At 46.4% G+C, this 27,345-nt stretch overlaps 1 protein-coding gene across 1 annotated transcript; it reads left to right on the top strand.

The window, feature by feature from the left end:
- Positions 1-26,049, top strand: LOC132212237 (U3 small nucleolar RNA-associated protein 14 homolog A-like). The gene is made up of 2 exons (XM_059657578.1): positions 1-63; positions 22,301-26,049. The coding sequence occupies exon 2, from the start codon at positions 22,396-22,398 to the stop codon at positions 24,748-24,750; it is 2,355 nt and encodes a 784-aa protein (XP_059513561.1). The 5' UTR covers positions 1-63; positions 22,301-22,395; the 3' UTR covers positions 24,751-26,049.
- The last annotated feature ends 1,296 nt before the right edge of the window (positions 26,050-27,345 follow it).

Raw genomic sequence — 27,345 nt, 5'->3', positions numbered from 1 at the left:
AGAAGTAGCAGCCCACGCCTTCAAGAGCCACATCTCATGGTTGAAATAGAAGCCCAGAGAGAGGTAGGTGTGTGAGGCCCGCAGAGGCGGCTGGCCAGGCAGTTGACCGCAGCCTCCATCTCGGTGGAATAATTCTGACGAATTTGGGAGCTCATGGTTGTTCAGCAATAAGGAGTGAAGGTAGAAAAAAACCCTGTGTGTTGGCTGGTCTCAGAGGTGGTTCTGAAGGTGGTGACTGGATAAGATGCAGGAGAGTGGCCAGAGGCTGGAAGAAGGGGTGTCCCTGGGTCTGTCCCATCCAAACACTGATGAAGCAAGAGACAGATCCGGGACCACCGAGGGCACTGCCGGGGCTCTAGTTTTTCTAGATGAAATGAGGTGAGTGGAAGCTCATGGTCACGCAGCTGACCTGGGGTTTTTTCCCCCGAAATAAACTTGATTAAGTAGATCCCTTATCCCTCAGATAGGTGGCTGCATTCCTAATTGTCCTTTGCATATCTCAGGAAGGTAGGTGTTTCTTCCTCCCCCCACCCCCAACTTTATTGAGATCTAATTGACAAATAACATTGGGTAAGTTTAAGGTATACAGTGTGATGATTGATACACATATGGATTGCAAAATGATTACCACAGTAAGATCACTTAACATACCCATCACTCACATAATTACATTTTTTGTGTGAGTGGTGAGAACATGTAAGATCTCTCTTAGCAATTTTGAAGCATATAATGCAGTATTGTTAACTATCATCACCATGCTGTACATTAGATCCCCAGAACTTACTCATCTTATAACTAGAAGATTGTGCCCTTTGACCAACATCTTCCCATTTCAACCATCCCCCAGCCCTTGGCAACCATCACTTTGCTCTCTGATTCTCTAAATACGGCTTTTTTTTGGTTCCACATATAAGTATATCATGCAGTATTTGTCTTCCTCTGCCTGACTTATTTCACTTAGTACAAGGTCCATCCATGTTTTGTAAATGATAGAATTTTTTTTTCTTTTTTTAAAGGCTCACCCACCTATTATTTATTCATTTTTTTGTTAGTCCTCATTGGAGGATATTTTTTCCATTGATTTTTAGAGAGTGGAAGGTAGAAAGAGAGGGAGGTAGAGAGAAAGAAGCATTGATGTGAGAGAAACACATTGATTGGTTGCCTCCTGCACATGTGGATCAAACCTGCAACTGAGGTACCTTGACTGGGAATCGAGCTGTCGATCCTTTGGTGCACAGGCTGTCGCTCTAACCACTGAGCATGCGAGGCATGTCAGGATTTTATTTTTTATAGCTGAATAGTATCACTTTTTTTTTTACCCACTCACCTGTTGATGGACACTGAGGTTGTTTCCATGTCTTGGCTATGATGAATAATGCTGCAGTGAACATGGGAGTACAGATATGTCTTCAAAACAGTGACTTCATTTCCTTTGTAGAGGTAGAAGGAAAGAGAAAGTGTCTGAACTCATGATTTCCATTCTTTAATTATCAGAACCACATGGTTTTATTTTTCTCTTATACTTTCCCTTCCTATTAGTCATCAGAATTTACAATTACTAGTATGTATTAATTTGGGGTTATTTGTTGACTATCCATGTCTCTGCTATACTGAAAATGCCACAAAGGAGGAAATTTCTGTGGTCTACTGTTGTCTTTCCATATTGAGCACCTGGCATATAATTGGTTCTCAAAATATATTTATTCAACAAATGAATGACTGAATAATCCTGATAATTTGAGTAAAAGCTTTAAAAAATAATGGGAAGAGCCCTAGCTGGTTTGGCTCAGTGGATAGAGTGTTGGCTGTGGACTGAAGGGTCCCAGGTTTGATTATGGTCAAGGGCACATACCTGGGTTATGGGCTTGATCCCCAGTAGGGGGCGAGCAGGAGGCAGCCGATCAATGATTCTCATTGAATGTTTCAATCTCTCTCTCTCTCCCTCTCCCTTCCTCTCTGAAATCAATAAAAGTACATAAAAAAAATGGGAAATTCATATAAATTAAAGGATAATTGGGGTTGTAAAGTCACCTCCTCAGGGTGCATATCAACCTGTTGTAGTTCATAGAAATATTTCAGTTGAGTGTGAATCCTAGGTCCCTAACTGTTCTGATATTTTTTTCTGAAGGTATAATTTAAATTGGACTCCTGAGGCAGGAGGTGCTCTAAAGTATAGATAATGAAAATATCTTCCATTTGCTCACTTAGCAAGTATTCTTTGCTTCTAATAGAAAGGGGGAAATGTTAGTAATTTCTCTATAGGACAGAATATATTAAATTTGTTGAATATATTTAAGCAGAATATTCTTTAGGATAAATTTTAATAAATGGGTAAAGTTGTTATAATTTGGGAATAGGTCATTGAACAAGTAGTTCAAATTTGGTGAACAGATCATTGAGCAAATGGGCTTCTTTTTACTCTTCTGGGTATCAAGTTCCCCCTGTCTTTTGGTTGGAGAGGCTCGCGAATGTCTTTGTTACTGAATAAGGGGACGATGCACCCAGATGGTATGGATGGTGCTCAGAAGTCTTCCGGCAGTTCTGCCCCTTTGGTTTCCTATCCTAGTGTTATGAACTGACTTGACGTAGTCTATGCACAAATTTCAGGTTCAAAATGATAGCTGAACAGTATTGCTACCTTTTAAGTCAGAGATCACCATGAACGAACTTGTAGTCAGAGTTAGGTTCCTTGGTGTGGTAGGCAGATGCCTCCCAAGATTCCTGCCCCCTTGTGGACATATCCCATGTAATCTAACCCCACCCCAATAAAAGTGGGATCAACGAATAGGTTGGAATATTACTCCTATGATTAGGTTAATAAGGTCAAGTCTTCATCCTTTTAAAATCTCCCAAGTAATTCTAATGTGCAGTCAAGGTTGAAAACCAGAGCAGTGGTTCTCAAAGTGTATTTCCAGGCCCAGGAGCATCTGGGAACCTGTTAATAATGCAAATTCTCAGGCTCCACCTCAGCCCTCCTGAATCAGAAATGGCGGTGAGGCCCAGTGATCTGCATTTTAAGGACCCACCAGGAGGTTCTGAGGTCCTGTGGAGTTTGAGATCCTGTGCTGTGGGCATCTGCCCTCTACCAGACAAGCCTCTCTGGTAGTGGGGTGGGGGGAAGGGAGGAGGGAGGAAGAGGAGAGGCCTCTCTTTGGAGGGGTTCTCTTCCCCACCGGCAGTGGCATTGCTTCTGAGTTTCAGCCTGCCTCTTCGAGTATCGAATGTGCATGTACACACTGTCACATTTGTCAGGCATATTTTTCAGCAAACAGTAGCATCAGACAATTTTGGCGTATGCATTAGTTTAAGTAAAACAGAGGAATTTGCTAGTTTCATTTTCACTGCATTTCTTTTCTTTCTTTTTTTTTTGGTATTTAATAGCACTGAAAGGGATAATAACTAGATAAAGCAAATTTTAAAGATACCCGTTGTTGTGGCCTGACCCAGGTGATTTGCCTGTTCAGAAGGATCAGCTTCTTTTTGTTGAATATTCATGCTTTCCAATGATTAAAGGTGGGTGAGGGCAACTGGTCTCCTTTCTCAAAACCTCACTTCTGGGTGATGTGTTACAATGCAAGCAAGTCCTGAACCAGATTCAGCCACATTAACAACAAAATAACAAACAAACAAAGCCCAACACAATAACAGAAAACAGACACAAAGACTTTGGATCTGTTTTGAAGTGCAGACCCTTTGTTCTTGGGGTTCTCCAACCCAGAAGGTTCACTTTGAGGCAAAAATGCCACAGGGTCCTGATTATTGGCTAAACTTCTCTGGCCATCGGGATTGCCCAAAACACACACACATGCATTTTCAAACCTCTGATAAATGTAGGGCTGATAGGATTAAATGAAATTCTTCACCTCAAGTATTAATCCAAAGGTGTTAGGTTGCTGGTTTTGATACCAGATTTTTAAAAATATTCTGTTAATTCAAGTCAGAGTGGTTCTGGAATAACTCACATTTCACCAGTGAATCATTATTGCTAATACCCTTTGTGCTAATTAACAAGATCAGTCTGCAGCTTCAGGTAGTGGTTATTTAAGGCAAGCACTTGTCACAGTGCTTGTGCAGGCACTGGAGTAGAGGGGGCTCCTGATTAGGGTCTTTCAAATGCTAACCAGCCACCTCTGGAATGTGTATTCCTGATTAGGGCACTTCACATATTAATGAACCATTTCTAGGGAATATTTTAATTTACACCTCATATTTCTCACTATCTATGCTGATGCAAGTTCATGTAAATTACAGATGAGGTTCTATACCTGGAAGGGAAACTCATGGTGGGTGTGGAAATAGCACATGTCTGGTGGGTGATCAGTGGTGTGTGTAAGAAGGAAGTGCATTGCCTCTGACCTGGGATGTTGTGACCAGCTGCCCTGGTTTGCCAGAACAGAGGGGTTTCTCGGGATATGGGGCTTTCAGTGCAAAAACCAGGACAGCCCAGGGCAAAGTGGGACGGTGGATCACTTGACCAGTGGCTCTGCCTCTAGAAATCTGTCTTCAGTAACGAGCCAGGAAAGGTTACTTCTCATACTTTTAATAGGTGATACTTGTGAAAGTGCAGATTTGAATGCAATTTGGAGAATTAGCAATAGAGAATTTGTTGAATAAATGTTGGTATATCCATCAGATGGAATGGTTCCACCCTCACACTCTCTATATTAGCTCAGGCTACCATGACGAAACAGCAGGTTGGGTGCTTAAACAATAGAAATTTATTTTGTGGCAGTTCTGGAGGCTAGAAGTCCGAGATCAAGATCTGGTGATGTTTCTCTTCCTGGTTTGCAGAGAGCCGCCTTCTTGCTGTGTCCTTAGGAGGCGGAGTGAGCAGCAAGCCAACTCTCTGGTATCTCTTCTTATAAGGGCACTAATCCCATTGGATTAGCACCCGACTTTATGACCTCATTTAACCTTAATTACTTCCTTCCCCCACATACAGTCACACTCTGGGTTAGGGCCTCAGATATGAATGTTGTGGGGACAATTCAGTCCTTAGCATTCTCAAAAACCACTTGTGAAAAAGAAGAAATGTTCACAATAGCTATTGATTGAAGTCACAAAACAGTGTGTATGCTATGATTCAGACAGTCTTAAAAAATAAGTATATGTGTCTATAGGAAGACTATTAAAGTAGAAATTAAGGTGATTTTAAGTTTTTTTATGCTTTCTATAGTTTTCTGTATTCTTTTTTGTATTCCAAAAGTTTAAAAGGTTAACATGCAATACTTTTTAATAAGAAAATTGTAGCTTAAAAATACATGCTCTGGTTAGGTTGCTGCCAGACTAGGAGGAAATGGGTATGATGCCTATTCAGGACTCAAATGGGCCTAGGTTGGTGGTAACTGGAAAAGAACAAATGAAGAGGGAATTTGTAACGTTTGTGTAAACCTGAGTTGAATATTTCCTGTATAATTTGGCAATTGAATCTTACTTTTTATGAGAATGGGTTAAGCACCTAGTATCAGGAACTGACCACCGTGGCTGAAATCCCAGTCCTTCAGCTTGCTAGCTGTCTGTCCTCCACAAGTTTCTCCCAGTCTTCATTGTATGTAGGACGGAAATAACAGTGGTGCCTACCCATTGGCTTATTGTGAGGTTAGAGAGATTAGAGTAAGTTACTACATTAAAGGCCTTGGGAACATGTCTGCCAAGTAGAAATGTACTCAGTAAATCAGCTATTATTGTTATTGTTATCTTTCTTATAAAAATTCCTGGCTTTGCGTGGTTGGTGTGCCTCAGTGGTTGAGCATCAATCTATGAATCAGGAGGTCACGGTTTGATTCCTGGTCAGGGCACATGGCCAGGTTTCAGGCTTGGTCCCCAGTGTGGGGTGTGCAGGAGGCAGCTGATCAATGATTCTCTCTCATCACTGATGTTTCTGTCTCTCTTCCTCTCCCCTTCTCTCTGAAATAAATAAAAATATATTAAACAAATAAACAAACAAACAAATGAAAAATTCCTGGCTTTGCATCTTAGGCAATGCTTAAACATTCTTTCTGTATATAGCTTTGGACAACATTCTCTGTTTTCTTGAGAGGGTTTGTTAATTATTATTACACTTGTTAGACTTGATAAACAAAACCATAGGACACCCAGGTAAATTTGAATTCCAGATAAGCAACACATAATTTTTTAGTCTAAGTATCCTCCTATATAATAAAAGGCTAATATGCAAATTGTTCCCTTGGGAGTTCAACTGCTTGCTATGACGTGGGCTTACCACGGGGGGCGGGGGGCTTGCAGAACGGAAGAAGGTCCGGCTGGCAGCGGGGAAAGGAAGGCCCCAGCCAGCAGCGAGCAGCTGGGGAAAGGAAGGCCCCGATCGGCCCTGATCACCAGCCAGGCCTAGGGACCCTACCCATGCATGAATTTCATGTACCAGGCCTCTAGTGTTCAAATATTGCCTAGGACATACTTACACTACATAATTATTCATATCAAATTCAAATTTAACTTGTATTCTTGTTCTGTTTTCTCTCTGGCAATTCTAATTATTAGAGATAATGAGAACACCATTGAAAAGAAATCCAGCCCTGGCAGGTGTGGCTCAATTGGTTGAGCCTCATCCTGTCCAGTTCGATTCCTGGTCCAGGCACATACCAGGTTGCAGGTTTGATCACTGGTTGGGGTGTATGTGGGAGGAAGCTGATGTTTCTCTCTTACATCAATGTTTCTCTTCCTCTCCCTTTCTCTCTCTAAAATCAACAAAAGCATATCATAAACAAACAAACAAAAAAGAAATCCAATGATGAAGCTCTCTTAATCAGATCCATCTAAGCCAGTGGTTCTCAACCTTCCTAATGCCACAACCCTTTAATACAGTTCCTCATGTTGTGGTGACCCCCAATTTCATTGTTACAAATTGAACATAATTAAAGCATAGTGATTAATCACAAAAACAATATGTAATTATATATGTGTTTTCCGATGGTCTTAGGCGACCCCTGTAAAGGGTCGTTCGACCTCCAAAGGGGTCGCGACCCACAGGTTGAGAACCGCTGATCTAAGCCAAGCCCGCCCCTGAAAACCTGGTGCTGGCATTGCCTTTCTAGTGAGGAGTGTGTGAAATAGCCTCTGTGTAGGTCCTAGCTTGGCAAGTGGCACATGGTACATGCACAATAAGTCAGGCAGGAGAGCCTGCCCTTTACTTGATTTGGGGGAAATTACATAATTGCTTTAAGCTTCAATGTCCTCAAATGCAAAATGGGGCCAATAATAAGAAAGCCTGTTTCATTATGAGAATTATGGAAAATGAAAGAATTCCTAGCCAGTGGGAAGCGTGGTTTCTGGGGTGGATGTGAGGGTGGATTTCAGAGGACAGGAGCAGGGAGGTGGGCCAATCCCAGTCCTCACATGAACAGATGAACAGAGAGGTTCATCTGATGGCTGCCAGTCTGTCCTCATGATGCTTCTTCCCTGAAGAAACAGTAAAACAGCAGGAAATGGTCTCCACTTCACTTCCCCTCTCAACTCTGACATGAGCACTTTAATTGGTGGAACTTAACTTGGATAGCAAGCCCTAGCTGCAAGTGAGCTTCGGATTATAATGTCTGTTTCCAGCCACTCTGAATGGGAATGGGTGCTGAGTGAGTTTGATGCTGCTCAGTCCAACAACATGTTATGAAGGTAAAGGTTGCTGCATCGAGAGGGAGTTGTCCAATTCCGGGTCTCTAGGATGCAGCATTTGCCTCAGTGCTGCTTGGGTACTCTTTGTGTCTGAGACCCAGCCTTGATTCTTTTCTTCCTCTACCATCTCTCCTTTCTCCCTCCCTAGAGACCAGTCTCAATCTGACCCCCATTCTAGGTTCTGAGACTTGGTTATGTGTTGTCAGACTTCTCAGGATTGCGAATCTGAATTTCTAAGCATCACCTCTCCTGATGTTACGTACAGGTTGCACTTTTTCTTGTCCCATGGAGCTCATCCGCTCTGGTCTCCCTGCCTCTGACATCCCAGTGAGCCTTGCTCAATTTGGCACGCCCATGGTTTATCCCATCTTGCTATGGTTAAGGATTATGAAAGAGAAAAAGTCCTCATGGACCAAACCCAGGCCACGGAAATTTAAAGCCACAAAGCATGAGCTGTGGTCAGCATGTTCCTGGGGATGAGAGTGAGATGAGCATCTCAGCTCCAGAGGCCCACACTGTCAGCCAATCACTGCATATTAAACTGATCCTGAACTCCTTTTTTTTTTTAATTGTCTAAAGTTTTATATATGTCTTCTTTTCCCCGGTTGACCCCCTCCCCCTCCCCCCGACACACACACCCAGCCATTCCCATCCCGGGCAAGCCCCCACACCGCCCCAGTGTCTGTGTCCATTGGTTATGCTAATATGCATGCATACAAGTCCTTTGGTTGCTCTCTCCCCCCTACCCCTTCCCTGCCATTTGTCTCTGGATCTGTTCTTGTTCATCAAATTATATTGATCTGATCCTGAACTCTTAAGGACCAGCAGCCACAGCGTTTGTTAAAATCACAATGTGTCCCTTCTGCTGCCAAAGATGGAGCTGTAATTTCCCCCTCTTCTCAAAATAAATATTTCACATGGTTCTGGAAAATTTTAACTATTAGTTGTACCATCACCTCTCATTAGCCACTGGCAAACATAAGAGATAATAAACCTTACTGAAAGGAAGACATGAATAAGCACCAGATTCTAAATCTCCTGGGGCAGTGACCCTGATGAGTCACTGAGTAGTCACCGTAATGTCATCTTGCAGGTTGTTGTACCCCCACACAGAGAACATAGTAAGTGGGCCTGGGCTGTAAGAGAGTCTTAATGATTAATTTTCCACATGCTTCTGGAAGTATCATTTTTTGACAAACAATACACATCAACTCTTTTTCTTACTAGCAAAACCATCAAGAAAATTCACTCTTCTTTCCATCTCACTAATGACTCCCTCTAACTTTATGGATATCCAGGGATTGGTCTTCTTTTAAAATTATATCTAAATCCCTAGATATAATTAGAACACAGTTATTTACTCTCCTTATGTATTTGATTTCAGTTGTTAGCAATTGCTTTTTAATCATTTTATTCCATGGTGACATCATGGGGGAGATAATTGTTATTCCTTTTATTTACAGAGTAAATGCTGCTGCAGGGTTAAATGGCATGCCCCAGACCTCTGCAAGGGGGAGTCTAGATTGGAACCCAGCCTTCAGATTCTCAGCATGTCTTTAATAGAAAGGCAGGAGTTAGAAAATCACGACTTTAAATGGCAAAAACGGATCAGGAGAATGGACCCCTGCCTCTGAGCAATACCATTGCCTCTCTCAGACTTATTTTCCTGATCTGTAAAATGGGCTTATCATGGGCCATTGATGTGAGGATCCAATAAAATAGTGGACATAGAAAGGCTTGGAGGTTGCAGAAAGGAGAGGCCCCTTCTCCCTGTCCCCTTGTCCTGTAGGATGGGTGTCTGGCTGCTCTTTGATCAGGTTAAGCGGTTTGGTCTTACCCTTTTCCAGATGGGTCACTGTCTGTGGGTATCTGCTGCTGGGCACTCAGTTGGCCACAGTGAGGATGCTGCTGCTCTTCTCCATCTGGCTCAGGCACCACAGCACTCAGCTTTTTTCAAAGCAAAGGCATATTGGTGCCCAGTGAACATTCAAGCAGGTGTTTACTGGTGATCACTTCAAAATCTTACAGGCCGTGGGGCAGGGGTATCTGCATCTCCCCTCAGCTCCATCGCAGAAGGGCTGAGGCCTCACTGCTTCGAAGGCAGTGGGGAAGGACGGAGGGTGTGCCCACATGGAGGCTGTCCAGCTTGTGGACCTACTTCCAGCAGCCCTCTCCTCTGCCTGCCTGCCTGTTGCAGTGCTCCCCTTGTTTCCCTCTCCATGCCACTGCTTCCCTCTCAACCTCTCCTGATGTCTGGCAGGTTTGCATGGCCCTGAAAAATTTTAGTAACTAGTTTATACCATCACCCCTAATTGACCACTGTAAACACAGTTGGGGTAATGAATGTCAATGGCCAGGTTCTCCCAGAGCCTATGTGGCACCTTTGTTCAAACCAGAAAAAGGAGCCCTCCTATGAGCAGGTACCCTGCTTGGGACTGGGAAGTCCCTTTCTCGCAGAGGTGCAGTGCTGACAGGACACATGGCTTGGCCTGCAGAGGGCAGGCGGTATCTCAGCATCTTCTCCAGTTACCCCTCAGCCAGGGCTTGTGCAATGTGGGAGCTGGACAGCCACACCCGAGGGCCTGTCAGTGGCTTTATGCTCATGTGCAGCTGGGACTGAGGGAGAGTGTCTTTGTCAGGGCCCGGGCCTCTCCTTGCCCCTTGCATCACACAAGAGGGGAATTGAGCTCAGATTAGATTAGATTAGATTAGATTAGATTAGATTAGATTAGATTAGATTAGTGAGGGTGTAGTGTGGTGAATCGTGACTCCCCTTCCCCCAAAAAGATAATGTCCAGTTCCTAATCCCTGGAACCATGAATATGACCTCATTTGGAAAAAGGGTCTTGGAGATGCAATTATAACGTAAGGATCTGGAGATGAGATCATCCTGGATTACCTGGGTGAGCCCTAAGTGCACCCACAGCTGCCTTACAGGAGAAGGCATGGGAAGGTTACACAGAAGAAGACGTGTGAAGAAACACAAAGAAGGCCATGCGAGAGAGAGGCAGAGATCAGGGTCATGCAGCATCAGTCAAAGAGCACCAAATGACACCCACAGCCACCAAGGCTGGCGCAGGCGAGGAGCAGTTCCCCCGAACCTCCAGGGGTGCAGTTCTGCCGACAGCTTCATTTCCAACTTCTCGCCTCCAGAACTGGGAGAAAACGAATTCTATTGTGTTAAGCCACCTACACTCTGGTCACTTGTTACAACAGCCCGAGGAGACTAACACATGGGGCAAGGCTGGGGGTTGAAGTGGGGGCTGGCAAGGGTGAGGCTTGAAGAGGGGGCTGGCCAGCGGTTCTCTCTCCCAGTTACAGCTGGTCCTCTCTGTGGCTTCTAAAACCAAGCACATTTTATCCTGCGGGCTGTCCTTAGCTTAATAAGAGAAATTATTTCCCCTCTTAACACAATTATTTTGAAAACTGACACAGACTAAGCATAACTTCTTGCCCCTCTCAATTTTATACAAGAAGGTAGAATTTCTCCTATCAACAGACTCTCTTAGGAACTCACACCACAGCTTTGTTTTGCTAAGGGTGTTTTTCAGTCCCTGGCCCAAGTTATATCCAAACTACCGCCCTTTAACTTGCCCTTGGCAGTAAGAGAGAGGAGAAGGAAACTTAACCTCCCTTCAACAGTTTTAAGCACCCCTCCAGGCATTATTCATCTCTGTACCATCCAACTCAGGAAGTGGCATGCGGCAGATGGTCAGGAAATGTTTGTTAACCAGGGTGACCAACCATCCCGCTTTTCCCGGGACAGCAAGATTTTTTGAGACATCAAGCTTTCAGTGTTAAAACCAGAACTGCCCTGGGCAACCCAGAAGGGACAGTTGGTCACCCTCGTGGACTGAACGAATAAACCGCCCTGATCCCATTGTTCTTGGAGCAAGTTGCCCAATATAAAGTTATTTAGTCCTGGTCCCCACTCCACCTCATTCCGGGGTTTCCAAGCCTCCCTGGGTCCTTCTTCCCGGGAATCCTCCTCAGGCTAGAACCCCTACCTGGGCATTAGCTCAGACAGGGCCCTGGATAATGTCTGCTGAATGTATAGTTCCAGTTTCCCTGTCTTGACTATTTTGTTCTCTCAATTCTTTCCTAGCTGGTTTTTCTCCTCATGCTCCTGAAATGTTGACCCTCTCCAGGATTCTGTCCTTGTTCCATTCCCAAATAGGTCATGGATGACCTCAAGAAATGAAATTAAAACAAAAAGACACACCACCTTGAATGCTATTACCGAGTCCTTTTTGCATCCAACATTCCATCTGTCAACAAACTCTGCTGATTCCCCCTTCTGCATAAATATTAAATCAGTTCCCTTCTCTCCATCCCCATGGTGGCTGCCATATGCCAGAACCTTATCATTCCTTGTCTGTTACTTAGATTTCCCATTTCCAATCTTAACCTTTCCAGTGTATCCTTTTTATAGTTTCAGAGTAATTGCTCTAACATGCAAATATTACTACATCTCTTCCTTTCTGAAAATATGACAAAGGCTCCCTGAGCTCTCCAGGATTAAGTTACAACTTTCTTAAACTGGCACATGTTTGTCCAATAGTTTGGCTTCATCTGTCCCCTTTAGCCCCTCTCAGACCCCACAGTCCTGTCTCAATGAAGCAGTCTTTCTCCACCTATGACCCTTGGACCTCCACATCCCTCCCTCTGTGCTACTATCCCAGCCCCTCTACCTGGCTGCCTCCTGCCAGGCCTTCAGAAATCAGCTCACAAATTGCCATGACCCTGTTAAGTAGGTGGATGCCTCCTTTGTCCTGCACCAGCAGTGTGCCTTCACACTCTCAGTGCACTCGCCTGCCTGCTTGTCTCCCTTCTGTGGGTGAGCAACCCAAATGCAGGGCAATGTTCATTCACCTTTGTCTTCTCTCTCCACAGTGCTGGGCACAGTTTAGGTGCCTGTACTAGTTTATATAATGTCCCTGAGTTTATGTCCACCTGGAACGTAAGAATATGACTTTACTTGAAAATAGGATCTTCACCGATGTCATTTGTTAAGTTGAGGTCAGACTGCATTAGGGTGGGCCTCTGAACTGTTATGATTGGTGTCCTTATGGGAAGAAAGGACAGGCAGGGACACAGACATGCACAGAGAAGACAGCCATGTAACAGCAGAGACAGAGATCCGTGATGCAGCGACAAGCCCAGGAACACTGAGGATGCTGGGAGGGAGGCAAGGACAGATCCTTCCCCAGGCCTTCCAAGGGAGTGGGCCCTGCTGACACCGTGCATTTGGACTTTTGGCCTCCAGAACTGAGAAGGAATATATTGCTGCTGCTTTAAGCCACCCAGTTTACAGTATTTTGTTATGGCAGCCCTAGAAAATGAATACAGTACCAACATACTTGGTTGGCTCCGTGAATGATCTAACCCCTTTACCCCTTCCCACAGCCATTGGGAGAGACCCCTGTCAACTCCACGCTGGAATGTTCTGGCAGCCTTAGGATCGGTCTCCCCAGGCTAGCTGGATAGAGCGGCTCCATGAACTTGTGACTCCAAATGGGTCCTGTATTTGTTAGACTGATCACCAGAGGATTGTTGCTCCTGGCCTGACTACAAGGTCACCTGCATCCTGGCGCTAAACTGTGTCACCTCCACCCTGAGCGAAGCTCCCGTGCAGGGCTCTGCTGGACACCCGCAGCGACCATGATTCTGGATGTTGCCGAGCTCGCAGTGCAGGCCACAGGCCTGTTTGTGCCCCTATTGCTAATGAGTGAGAGTCTGTGTGCAGAGTTCTGACACTTGCTTTCATTATAACACACGGAGACCCGTGGCCCAAGACCTCGTACATGTACACAGTGAATGACAAAACTGGGGTCAGTTCTAACCAAGCAGATCGTAGAAAGGACTCCAGGTTTGGAACAAGACAAATTTGGACTAAAATCCCAGCTCCTGCGTTGACGGCCTGAATCCCCTATGATGTTGCTTCAGAGGGTGGGGATGGTGGTCAGAGCCCATCACTGGGTTATCGCTGTAATTAGAGATCACACATGTGAAAGGCTCCAGGTGTCACAGATGCTCCCTGTTAGCTAGTAACGTGCCTGCAGTCACACGGCTAAGGGGTGAGGTGCTGTCCGGGGTCTCAGCCCGAGGACAAGGCTCTTTTCCCCTGAAACGGAGACTGTGGCCTCTAACGAGGGCCTTAAGCATTAATTAGGCATCTGGAATGTGCCACCTTATGCACTTTCAGATACATTTTCTCCATTTATCCTCACAAAAGGTTTTTATTTTTAGAATTCTTATTATTAAAAACATGGGGAATGATGCTCAAAGAGGAAGTACAGCTCCCCACAGCTCTCTGACAGCAGTGCTTCTCAACCTTGGCGCCAGGTGAGATATCTGAGAGCTTCAAAACATCCCCACGCCCCGGGATGAAACCAGTGTCTGATACAGGGCCCAGGCACCAGAACTTTAAGAAACTCCTTTGGTGACTCCAAGTGCAGCAAGTTTGAAGATCTGTGCTCTAGTGTTTACAGGTCACTGTCCCCCAAGTAAAGTGATTTGAACTTTTACTCTCCCAGGAGGACAGCAGAGCAGATGCCATTGCCCCCACTCTGCAGATGGGCAAACCGAGGCTCCAGAGGAAATTCTGGAAGGGCTTTGATGGGACCGACAGTTCCTGGTTCAGCTCCAGTGCTCTCTGCCCCTGGAGTGGGGGGAGGTGTGCCATGTCCCTGACCTTGACCTTGCAGGCTCCCTTTCCCCTGCACCTGAGCCAGCTGCCTTGGGTCCATAGAACTGTGTACCGCTGACTACCAGAGGGAGGTTCTGAGGGTCCTACCTGGTGCCCACCACCTGGTCTCCCCGCCCCTCCCCTGCGGTTCCTGGGTTCCCTATAGCACAGAGCAGAGGTGGAGTGGTTTTCCATCGGGCCCTTCAGGTCTGTTTCATTCCCACTTCAGTTTTTCCATCTGCCTGTCATAGGGTGTATGGTACGGCTTGTCTCTGCCAAAGGCCTTAGAGGCTCTGGAATGGAGAGAGCAGCAGGAGCCCAGAGTTCATTCTGAGGGGAGAGCTGGGCTTTTCCATGCATCACTCCTCGCACTCACCCCTGGGTTCTCATACCCTGCCCCCCACCCCCATGATTCCCAGGGGCTTCCAGCAGTAAAGACACAGTTCTGGAAAGCAGAAGGCTCTGACAGCCCCACAAATCAGCCTCCATATCCCCACCCCCAGACCCTCCCAGGACAATGCTATCAAGTCATCTCGAGCAAAGGAACCAGAACACCCCAACGTAGTGAAAGAGAACAGAGGCCTCTCTTTCTCGCTGCTGCTGCGATTTCAATAGAGAGCCCTTCTTGAGCAGGAAGAAGCGGTTCTTCTGGTGTGTCCCTGACAAAGCTGACCTCTTCCTTGGCGGGTTTCGTAGGCCCAGAATCAAGCTGGGGTTATTTCCCCACCATTGCCATAGTCATAGCAACAGCTTTGATTAATGCAGTGGCCCATTAGAGGGATAATGTCAGCCCTAATCAGAAACGCCTCAAGTATCTCTCTTTGCATTTTGGTAAATGGCGTAATCACATTATGGTTCGATGTGTCTGGGAGCTGATTGCTGTCGTGAAAAGTCTGCCTGATTTTCCAGGTTAAGGGGTTTCAGGGGGCCCGAGATGCAGCTAATCACCATGTATTGTTGGGAGGGTTTGGAGAGAAGGCGGAGGGCAGGAGGCCGCCTGGTATTGCTGCCCTGCCCTTCCTTCTGGGCTGGCAGTAGCACTCTGGGCTGGTGCTGGGCTGGCAGTAGCACTCTGGGCTGGTGTTCTGTCTGTTTGCAGGGATGTTTCCCTGAAGGAGATGCGCTGGGAGTCAGAGGGAGGTGGCTTCCACTGTTGCGGTTAAGCATGAAGAAAGCAGAGGCATGGCTGGGAAGGGCAGGCAGGCCGCTGAGCTGGGCTTGGCTGTTCCTGCCCCTTGTCCATCAGGAGTGTGATAGATAGACAGCCTCAGGTCATGCCACTGGGCCGGCCTGGAGGTAGGAAACGGCGGGGTGACATGCACTGCAGAGGCACATAATGAGTGTGGACTTGACTTTCATAAAAGCTCTTGGCTGCTGCAGGCCCTGAAGAACCCGTGGAAGCTTCCCACTCAAGGTAGATTCCTGAGCATCCTGGGGAGGGGACCTTCCCCCACCCCCTGCTTTTACTAGCAGGGAAACCAAGGCAAAGAGGGGTGGCATCTCTCACCCCCTGTGTTTATATAGAGAATTGATGCTAGGCTCTACCTCCCAAGGGACCCTGCTTTTGTCTCTGCAAGTCCGTGGGCGACAGTAACAGTAAATTGTCCCCACCAATGTTGAAGGATTAAGAGGAGGACCTGAGGAAATATGCACTGAGCCCCCTGAGGCTATTTCTAGCTGCTCCAAGGAGGTTTTTAAGGAGGACTCATGCAGTTAACTATTTATGACTTTTCGGATGCGGAACAGAAATAGAAGGTGGCACTAGCTTCTCCAGCGCTCGGAAAGTAAAATCCTCGCCGAGGCCTGAAACCACTCTGGGGCCATTAAATTTACTGTCTCTTGGACGACATATAATATCCAGCATAATGTTTTCATCCTTGGCCATGACACTAGTTTTTCTTCCCAGTATTAAAAATGATCTCAGGAGCAGCTGAGAAACTGAGTCAGTGAGTGAGAGCTAGCCCAGAGTGCAGGGCTAGTCTGTGGCCAAGCTCTGGTGGAAGCAGATCTCTTGCTACTTGGACCAAAGTTCACTTCAGAGGGTCCAGCTCAATGTCCCAGGGCAGGTGTCGGTGTGGGAAGTTCCTCAGGGGGACCCAGTCCAATGGACAGATAAGACACTGTGACACCATGAGTCACCCAGTCTGTCTTCCATCTTTGCTCCAAGCTTTGCTTCCCACCTGGAGGAGTCAGTGTTCTTCCCAAGGAAATATTGGATTAGACATGTTGAAGGACAGAGACTCGCTGCCTGCCCTCAAGCCTCACAGACTGGTGTTGCACTAGGAGTAGGAGAGAATGAATTTCCCAGGCTAGGATGTGCCTCAGCTCTGGAAGGAACTAGCAATGTCTCCCCAGCTCTATAAAGCGTTATCGTGCCTTTCTAGTAGCCAGGTCCTTGATCATCTCTTCCTTTAAACTTAGCTGACCAAGGAATTGGAAATTAAAGCAAATCAAGGATGTGGGGCCTTCGCCCCACACAGCCAATAGCTTTAAGCTAAACCCATAAGAGACCAACATTTGTCTGAACAGAAAACCACAGAGGAATGAATTAACATTACGGTGAGAGTTTCCATCTGGCCCCTGCTGGCACCCTCACCACAGAAGCCGCCTGAGCTGGCACCCCCTCCCTGTTGGCTCAGCCTGATGCCAGTCCCTGAGCCAATCCAGACAGGCAAGATGTGTATTAATATTCTCCCTCCCTTAGCCCAGTCGACAGCTTCCCAGACCTGGGACTCAGGGGCCCAGCCTCTGTTACTGCCTCCCTCTGCCCTTCCTTGTGTTTCCGCCCACAACCTCATCCAGCTCTTGGCATTCCAGAGGTGAGCTCTCCACAGCCAAGTAAGCATAATGGACCATATGGATCTTCTTCTCTTTTTCATCCTCACCCGAGAATAGGTGAGAGAGAGAGAGAGAGAGAAACATCAATGTGAGATGTGCCCTCACCAGGGATCAAACCCATAACCCAGGCATGTGCTTTGACAGGGAATTGAACCAGCAACCTTAAGGTGCACAGGACGAAGCTCCAACCAACTGAGCCTCTCCGGCTGGGCTGGATCTTCTTGATGCCCACTTTGACATAACTCCAGTTTTAGCAGGGTTGCCTTTTAGCAATTCCTGTTGGCTACTCTGGCTCCTACCATGCCTGGAATTTGGCTCCCTCAGACACTGCTGACTCTCCAGGACCAGCAGCTGTTGCTGGTCCATTGACATTTGCCTCCTCCAGCCCTAGCTCACTGACCACATGTGCAGCATCCTCATCACCACCTGGCACAGCACTTGCATGTTAGCTTGTTGGTCTTCCTCCCCCAGACTGTGAGCTCCACGAGAACAGAAATCTCATTTGTTTTCTCCTCATGGTATCCCCAGCACCTAGCACAGCATAGCAATGTTTAATGCATATTTGATGAACGAAAGCATAAATAAAAAGGTGGCATCCCCTTCCTGTAGAGGGAATTGATAACTCGCTTGATTTTGCTAATGCACATCCATCTCTGTTTATTTAAACTGAAAGAGCAAGTTCAGGATTCAACCCTGGCAGGGTTTTGTCACTTCTGAAAAGACAGTCTCTTTACAAAAACCTGTGCTCATTACAAAAGAGTTAGCATCATGAAATTGGCCTTTTGTTTGCTTTATAATTGTATTCAATTGCTAACCGTTCTGCCAATTAACCAAGTCTTTAGTGGCTTTCAAATTAAAAAAACAGTTATATTTTAGAGTTGGGTTGGAGGGGCAATGACACTTGATTGGAGATGACAAGATGGCTCTGGTCACTTAGTTCCTATAAATTTTTGAGTGAGTCACAAAGTATCTCGAAGCCTTAGTTTCCTCATCTGGAAATTGTGGTAGTTGACTCAGTAATCACTAAGTTCTTTCCCAGGTTTATTGCTTCTATTAACCTATAATTCTGTTTCACTAATGCAAGTCCAAAGCATGCCCTTTCTGTCTTGTATTTTGGCCAAGTCAGAACTTAGGGTGAAAGCCTTTTGCACATCTTTCAGCATCTTGCCACCAGGTGGCAGGCGCGTGCCACAGACCTTTTGTCCCAAGCACAAAGTGTGAGCATTTTACCAGAGATTGAATTAAGATAGTAGCTTTCTAAGCTGGAGGCCAGAGTCTTTGAGTTTTTGAAATAGCAAACACTTAGTCTTGTGCAAAACAACAGTTTCAGGGGTACCAGGGACCATATCTAGGGATGAATGTTCAGGCACCCCGATTTATGTGGTTCAGAATTTTGAGGGCACCAGAGCTCAGCTTTTGGGTGTCTTCCGCTCTCTTTATCTCAGGATGAGTCAGTGGACGCCCATTACCCCAGCAGCACCTGCAGTACTCAGTGTCCCATGAAGAGAATCATGTGCTGAGCCAGAGTTGATGGATTTTATCCTGTTCTTTTTGTTCTTTCCTGTCTCCTTCCAGGAAGGAGATAAGGGATGCATTCAGGCAAAGTTGGGACAACTCCCTAAGTTCTGTTTTAAACTATTTGCCTAATTACAATAAAATTTTCCTTAAATACAAACTCAGAAAAAGACATTCCATTTCCCCTGGTCCCCCTCCGTGATTAATTTTATGTATCAACCGGACTGGGCCAAGGAGCACTTAGATATCTTTGGTCAAACATTATTCTGGGTGTTTCTGTGAGATTGTTTTTGGGTGAGATTAACATTGAAATCTGAGTAAAGCAAATTGCCCTCCCTAATGTGGTGGGCCTCATCCAATCCATTGAAGCCTTGAATAGAACAAAAAGGCTTATCCTCTCCCGAATAAGAGAGAATGCTTTTTGCCTAACTGCCTTTAACTGGGACGTTGGCTTTCTTCCTGCCTTTGGACTTGAACTGAAACATTGGCTCTTCCTGGGTCTCGAGCCTGCCAGACTTTAGACTGGATCTGCACCACAGACTCCTGCGTCTGCAGCTTGGAAACGCATCCCACAGACCTTGGGACTTGTCAGCCTTCATCTTCATGTCAGCCAAGTCCTTATACTAAATGTCTTTATATACAGGGCATCCCCAAAAATGTATACATACTTTCACAGCTGATAGCTCAATTTTGAAAATGAAATGCATGTTAATAAACACTGCCTTTATAATTATTCAAAATGTATATATACTTTTTGGGGGACACCCTATATAAATATAAACACATATATATGTATGTGTGTATCTGTATATCTCCTGTTGGTTCTGTTCTCCAGAGAACTGACAAACGCACCTCCTAATTGGATATTCGTCACTTAGTTGTGCACATACATATGCTGAGCACCTACTTTGTGCCAGGCCCTGTACTAGGCTTCGAGAATAGGGAAATGAACAAACTGAACGTTCCCTGTCTCAGGAAGCTTCCAATCTACTGAGGGGGATAAACAATCAAATACTCACACAAGTATAAAAACAAAGCTACAGCAAGTGCCACTGAGGTTGGAGTGGCTGTTGAAGTCCAGGAGGAGTAGGGAGGAGAGACTCGAGTTGCACTATAGCCAGGAGCCACCCATTTAAATTCAAATTAGTTAAATACAAATGTTAAAACTTAAGTCCAGTGGCTAGCTGTATTTCACCTGCACAGTTTCCACATGTAGTTAGTGCCCCCCCCCCCCCCCCCCAGTTCCCTCTACAGTGGGGGAACTGTTGATAATCCTTTTGACTTTATTGACAGCTGGAACTGGCCTGTGTGAATTTTAGGTCAGCATCCTGAGGTAGGAATATAATTGGCCTAACACGTCTTCTTTGAGCAAGGGCTGGGCTCCACACCAAGGGATGGGCTCCTAATCTGTAGGAGAGCCCATTGGAGGTTGGGGTCCACCCTTATGTGTGCCACTTGGTACAGAGCCTGACTATGCCTGTTCAACAGGGACCTGCAGTAGAAGGTGTGAGTGAGCCAGGTACCCTGGTACACAACTTGTCCAACATCTACTTCTTTGACTTTTTTCCTAATTTCTCCCCGGTCCTCCTCCCACCCCCTGTCATCAGTAGCTCTGGAATTGATTCAGCCTCATTTATTTTCTTATCTGCAATCAACTCTTTACTTCCCTTCATCACCTAGTACAGTGCCTAGCACATAGCACGTATTCAACAAATATTTGTTGTTTCAATGCCACCATCCAAAGACTTCCAGGAACATACCTATAGTTAAATAAATGTAGGTTTATTTAGCTTGCTCCAATGAATGAGAATATATGGTGTCTTGGTAAGAGAGTGTCAGAGGGGTTTATTAAAAAATTTGGGCTTTGACGAGGTGATTGTAAGGAAAGCTAGAGAAATAGGAACTAGTTTTGTATTAGATACTCTTAGGGAGTAGGAGTAATTCAGCAGCTTGGTATCTCAGAAATCCTGTTCAGGAATTAGAACAAAATGAGGCTGAAGATGTCTTTGGCAAGAAGGCAACAATCACTCAGAAATAATTTGGGGGGGAGGGGGCGCGGATTACAGTATGGCTTTGCCTTTGTTTGGTTACAAATTCTATCACACTCTAACTGACAATAGGGTTGATTTCCGCTTTTTCAGTTAAATTTGAAAAAATAGCTGAATAAATATTTAACTTTACTCAAATGTAGAAGCAATTGCAATTGTTTTTAAACCTGCCAAAGTGACCTTTCACCTTATCTATCTTTTGGGTAATTGCTTTTTACTGACTTGGAACAAAATTGGCCCTTAGTTTAATGATATTACATAGATTCATCTGATGCTCCATCTACCATTTTGGAAATAGTGATATCTGTTTTTCAAAATTGGTATTTTAATTTTGATTACCCATTCAAGGATACTCTGGAGTTGATCATTATTCCTCTTCAAATGTGGTCCCGATATCATCTACATGGAACTCAGAACAATGAGTCAATTACTTCCCGAGTTTGCAACACCACTTTCCTGTGACTCGTCTTTTCCTCCAGGAGTCACCTTACCCCATTGTTCACAGGAGCTGTTTTTAAGCAAGTATACCCCTGGCCTGGCATGCATGCAATTGATTTTTAGAATCTGAATAAAAAGCTCATTTATCCTTCCAACATCTTACTCATTTTTACCCAACATTCTAGAAGGTTGGAAAAAAATACCTATCATATTTGTCATCACTCTGACTTTTTGTCATTTGCAACTTGGTTAGCATCTCTTCTCTGCACTTCACTCATAACATTGACCAAAAATTGAACAGGATACCTGGAAGAACAGAATTCTTCCAGCCTCAACTAGTCACCAACAACACTCTTTGGATATGGTTGTTGGTCTCTTTTCAGTATGCTTAACCAGCCGCATTTCACCCCGTATGTGCATGAGTAGAAGAGCTCTTGGCAACTGTGCATTTGGGAAAGTTACTGCAGCACAGGGAGGCTCTCAGAGGGTGGGGTGTTGGGAGGAGAGGAGTGGGAGCAGGGAGACCAGTGGGGCTAGAAAGAAGTATCCAAACTTGAGGTCATCCGTCCTTAAACTAGGGTGGGGTGCCTTTGGAAATGGACAGGGAGGTGTTGTTACGACAAACGTTATGAAAGGAAAAGTCAGCAGGTCTCTGTAACAAATGAGTAGGGGAAGAAATGGGGGAAAGAGGAATGTAGAGCCTGAGTGCTTGGATGGTGTCATAATTAGAAATATAGAAGCCTTGGAGGGAAGCTGTTTGAGGTGACAGTTAGATGGTGGAGGGAATTCTTGCTGCAATGTAAAGGGATTTTATGGTTCAGTTGATTGAAAGGTAGGTTAAAAATATTTTGAAATTCCAGAGGTTTATTTGTATTAACTGTTGACAATAGAGAGGGAGAGGTCAAAGATGGAGAAGAGGTTGGGCGTGGCAGATGAATAAGGTCCACAGCTGAGCACAGGCATGGGCATCAGAATTCAAATGGGCGGGAAGGGAGGTCTGTGGATGAGAGCACATTTTAGAGCTTCATCTCTAAGGGCCTTTGCAACTGCTGTTCCCTCTGCTCAGATGCCTTCTCCACATAGTCTCATGGTTTTTCCTGTAGATCATAACATGATGGTCTTTTTTTTTTTTTTTTAATTTCAGGCCTCAGCTCAAAGGTCTCCTGCTCACAGAGTCTTTCCCTGGCCAGTCACCTGTCACCCAGACCCATTCCAATCCGGGACTAGCCCTGCCCCAGAATGGTCCAGGACCTCCAGGCTCTTGACTCTCACAGGAAAGAATTCAAGAATGAGTCATGGTGGGGGATACGGGCTGCGAAGAGCCTTCAGGCTCTAAGGGAACAGGAAGAACTAGAAGATTTGTCAAATGACTACCCCTCCAGCACCAGTGAAGATGAGGGGGACAGTGGTGGAGAGCGAAAGCATCAAAAGCTTCTGGAAGCAATCAGTTCCCTTGATGGAAAGAATAGGCGGAAATTGGCTGAGAGATCTGAGGCTAGTCTGAAGGTGTCAGAGTTCACGGTCAGTTCTAAAGGATCAGGAGAAAGGCTAGTCCTTTCAGATCTGCTTGAACCTGTTAAAACTTCATCCTCATTGGCCACTGTGAAAAAGCAACTGAGTAGAGTCATATCAAAGAAGACGGTGGAGCTACCCCTTAACAAAGAAGAGGTTGAGCGGATCCACAGAGAAGTGGCATTCAATAAAACCTCACAGGCGCTCTCCAAATGGGATCCCATCGTTCAGAAGAACCGACAAGCAGAGCAGCTTGTTTTCCCCCTGGTAAAGGAGCAGTCAGCCTTCGCTCCCATGGAGCATGTGCTCAACAGCTGGAAGGCAAGAACACCCCTGGAGCAGGAGATTTTTAACCTCCTTTGTAAGAACAAGCAGCCAGTGACAGACCCTTTACTGACTCCTGTGGAAAGGGCCTCTCTCAAAGCCATGAGCCTGGAAATGGCTAAGATGCGCCGAGCAGAGCTTCAGAGGGCCCGGACCCTGCAGTCTTACTATGAGGCCAGGGCTCGAAGAGAGAAGAAAATAAAGAGCAAAAAGTATCACAGAGTTCTGAAGAAAGGAAAGGCCAAGAAATCCCTAAAAGAGTTTGAGAAGCTGCGGAAGACCAATCCTGCTGCTGTGCTGGAGGAACTGGAAAAACTCGAAAAGGCCAGAATGATGGAGCGAATGAGCCTTAAGCACCAGAACAGTGGAAAATGGGCAAAGTCAAAGGCAATTATGACCAAATATGACCTGGAGGCTCGCCAGGCTATGCAGGATCAGTTGGCCAGGAACAAAGAACTGACGCAGAAAGTCCAGGAGAGTGAGGAAGAGGGAGGTGAAGAAGAAGAGGGTGATCTCCTTGTCCCTGATGCAGTGAATGAGGCACACATGACTGCAGATGGACCAAACCCCTGGATGGTCAGGAATCACTCTGATGACGCAAAAGAGGCTGAAATCCAGAAGGACTCTGAACAACTTCCAGAGCCCATGGCCAACGAGGCTTCTGAGAGTGAGGAAGAAGAAAGACCAGTGGCAGAGGAAGAAATTTTGTTGAAAGAATTTAAGGAAAGTCAGTCACTTAGGAAAATGTCGGGGCTCAACCAGGACACCAAGCCAGTGGGCAGACAAGAAACAGAAGATTCTAGCACCCAGGAGGTGCTATCCAAACTGAGAGCACTGTCTCAGAAACTCAACAAGGACAACCATCAGTGCAGAAAGCAAAACATGGGTTCAGTGAGGACTGTTTTGTCCACCCAGAGAGAGGGACCTTCTGGGGAAGAAGAGGAGCCCCTGTTGCTACAGAGGCCGGGGAGAGCACAGACTCTGGAGGAGCTAAAGGAACTGAGCAAAGAAGGATGCTTTCAAAATGAGGAGCTTCCCAGGCCTGCGTTAGAAGGGCAGCAGGTGGAGAGGAATAATCAGCCTAGTGCTCCCAAGAAAACGAAGGAGCAAATGATTGACCTACAGAACATCTTAACCACAAAATCTCCTTCCGTGAAGTCTTCGGCTGTCCCCACGATAGAGGAGTTGGAAGATGAGCAAGAGAGAGAGGAAGAGAGAGAGCAAAAGCAAATGATAAAGGAAGCTTTTGCTGGTGATGATGTCATCAGAGATTTCTTGAAAGAGAAGAGAGAAGCAGTGGAGGCGAGTAAGCCACAGGACGTGGACCTGACTCTGCCTGGCTGGGGCGAGTGGGGCGGTATGGGCCTGAAGCCCAGTGCCAAGAAGAGACGCCGGTTTCTCATTAAAGCACCTGAAGGTCCTCCAAGAAAGGACAAGAATTTACCAAATGTGATTATCAATGAGAAGCGAAACATCCACGCAGCAGCTCACCAGGTGCGAGTGCTTCCATATCCATTTACCCACCATCAGCAATTTGAGAGGACCATCCAGACCCCTATAGGATCTACATGGAACACCCAGAGAGCCTCCCAAAAGCTGACTACACCCAAGGTTGTCACCAAGCCAGGACATATCATTAAGCCTATAAAAGCAGAGGATGTGGGCTACCGGTCTTCCTCACGGTCCGACCTCTCTGTCATACAGAGGAATCCAAAACGACTCTCCATACATCACAAAAAACAGCTGAAGAAAAACTAAAGATAGAGTTGCTGGAGGAGTGACATCTTGGCTCCCAGAAGCAGGACCCTAGAATGCTCCTCCATTAGCTGGGTTTTACTAGTACTACAATTTCAAAATTTGTTAGCACACATATTAGGAATAAAGGCATTTTTTATCTATTAAAAAAAAAGAAAAGAATGAGTCATGGTGAGAGTGAAAGCCAGTTTTGTTCAGGTAGAGAAAAAGAGTTAGGATGCGGGTTCCTGGAGACAGGATCAGGGGTTGAGCTGCCCACTGCCCCTTTGGTTGCAAGTCTCAGGGCGTCGCTGTAAAAGTAGCAAAAGTACAAGTGGAATGGGTGAACTTGAGAGTGAGTTGTGTGCTGGGTCAGTCAGTTCTTGGGATTTTATGTGTTTCCAAGGCTGGGTTGTTTCTAAACTTTGTGGCACTGAGTTCTGACTCGGCCTTCTGTATGCGTGCATGCGTGCGTGTGCGCGCGTGCGTGCGTGTGTGTGTGTGTGTGTGTGTCTTGTTCCTAATATGGTCTGTTCTAAAAAGTATCATGGTGTTCTTCCTCCTCTGCCTCCCCTCCCCTTCTACTTGTGCCAGTTTTCATTATGATGATGGTATAATGAGCTTTGAGGCCAGTCTCTTACAAGTTTTTTCTCCATCTTGGATGGATCTGGGTTTAGCTAGTCCTTGTTGCTGTTGTTGACTTCTGTGACCCTGCAGGGGTTTCCTGTCTGACTGTTTCCCTATGATCATGCGTGGAGGTGGGGATCCTGGTGAGTCGACCTAGTGATTTACCATCCCGTGATGTCGGATCCTACTTCCCCATTCCACTCGTCAGGTGTTTTCTCTAACTTCTTTCTATCCTGCCTCACACTTTAAAATAGTCCTCAACCCTCATCTGAAATTATCTTATTTGCTCATCTGTGTGTGGGTTTTTTGCTGTGACCTATATGAAAGCTGGGACCTTTGCATGTTTGTTCATGGTTGTACTTCCAGTATCTGGTATATGTTTGTTAAATGAATGAACAGCATGCAGAAAGCCTGGTAGAGAATAGGCACTCAATGTTGAGTGCTAAAACGAGCAATCGTTGCACTCCCACATATATACCCAAGAGAACTGTACAGAAATGTCTATAACAGCATTACTCTTAGTAGACGGCAGGTGCAAACAACCTAAATATCAAAATGTGGTGTATCTATACGATGGGATATTATTCAGCCATGAGGCAATGAAGTACTGACACCGATCACAACATGGCTTATCCTGGAAAATGTTGTATTTAAAAGAATCCAAACACAAAAATCCACATGTCTTATGCCATTTATATGAAACTAGAGGCCCAGTGCACAAAAATTTGTGCACTCGGGGGGGGGGGGAGGGGGCTCCCTCAGCCTGGCCTGTGCCCTCTCGCAATCTGGGACCCCTCGGGAGATAACGACCTGCTGGCTTAGGCCTGCTCCCGGGTGGCAGAGGGCAGGCCCAATCCCTAGGTGCAGCCCCTGGTCGGGCTCAGAGCAGGGCCGATTGGGGAGTTGGGGCACCGCCCCCTGTCACACTCAAGACAGAGTCGATGGGGAGGTTGCAGCGCCACCCCCTGTCACACACAGAGCAGGGTCAATCAGGGGGTTGGGGCGCTGCCCCCTGTCACGCACAGAGCAGGGCTCATCAGGGGGGTTGGGGCTCCATACCCTGTCATGCACAGAGCAGGGTCAATCAGGGGGTTGGGGAGCTCCCCCATCACTCACAGAGTAGGGCCAATAGGGGAGTTGGGGCACCGCCCCCTGTCACACACAGAGTAGGGCGGATCAGGGGGTTGGGGCGCCGCCCTCTATCACCCACAGAGCAGGGCCGATCAGGGGATTGGGGCGCCGCCACTCTCACACTCAGGGCAGGGCCGATGGGGAGGTTATGGCTCTACCCCGTCACACACAGAGCAGGGCTCGTGGGGGGAGGGGGGGTTGGGGCGCCACACCCTGTCACACACAGAGCCGCAGAGCGATCCGGGGGTTGGGGAGCTCCCCCCTATCAGGCACAGAGCAGGGCTGATCAGGGGGTTGGGGCGCCTTCCCCTGTCACAAACAGAGCAGGGCGGATAGGGAGGTTGTGGCCCTGCCCCCTGTCACACACAGAGCTGCAGGGTGATCAGGGGGTTTGGGCACTGCCCCCTGTCACGCTGATACTGGTGCTGGGAGGCCTCTCGGCTCCGCTGATCCCGGTGCTGGGAGGCATATTACCCTTTTACTATATAGGATAGAGGCCTGGTGCACGGGTGGGGACCGGCTGGTTTGCCCTGAAGGGTGTCCTGGATCAGGGTGGGGGTCCCCACTGGGGTGCCTGGCCAGCCTGGGTGAGGGGCTGAGGGCTGTTTTCAGGCTGGTGGGTGACTGAAGCTCCCAACCTGTCCTTTTTTTCTTTTTTTTATTCTGGACCAGCTTTAGCTCTGAGGCTTGGCTCCAGCTTTTAGGCCTCCGCTGCTGAAAGCAGGTATCTGGTTTGTTTGGGTTCTATAATCGAAACTCTGTATCAACTCCAGCTCTGAGATCCTGGCTCACTGAAAGCAGGTTTCTGGGGTTTTGTTTAGCTTCTATATTTGTTACAATGTTTCAAACTGCAAGCTCAGA

Source organism: Myotis daubentonii, chromosome 11, assembly GCF_963259705.1.
Source record: "Myotis daubentonii chromosome 11, mMyoDau2.1, whole genome shotgun sequence".
Lineage (NCBI taxonomy): Eukaryota > Metazoa > Chordata > Mammalia > Chiroptera > Vespertilionidae > Myotis > Myotis daubentonii.
This window is presented reverse-complemented; position numbering and strand designations above follow the sequence as displayed.

Excerpts from the sequence above, each read along its gene's own strand:
- LOC132212237 (XM_059657578.1), top strand. The coding sequence starts at position 22,396 with ATGGTCCAGGACCTCCAGGCTCTTGACTCTCACAGGAAAGAATTCAAG.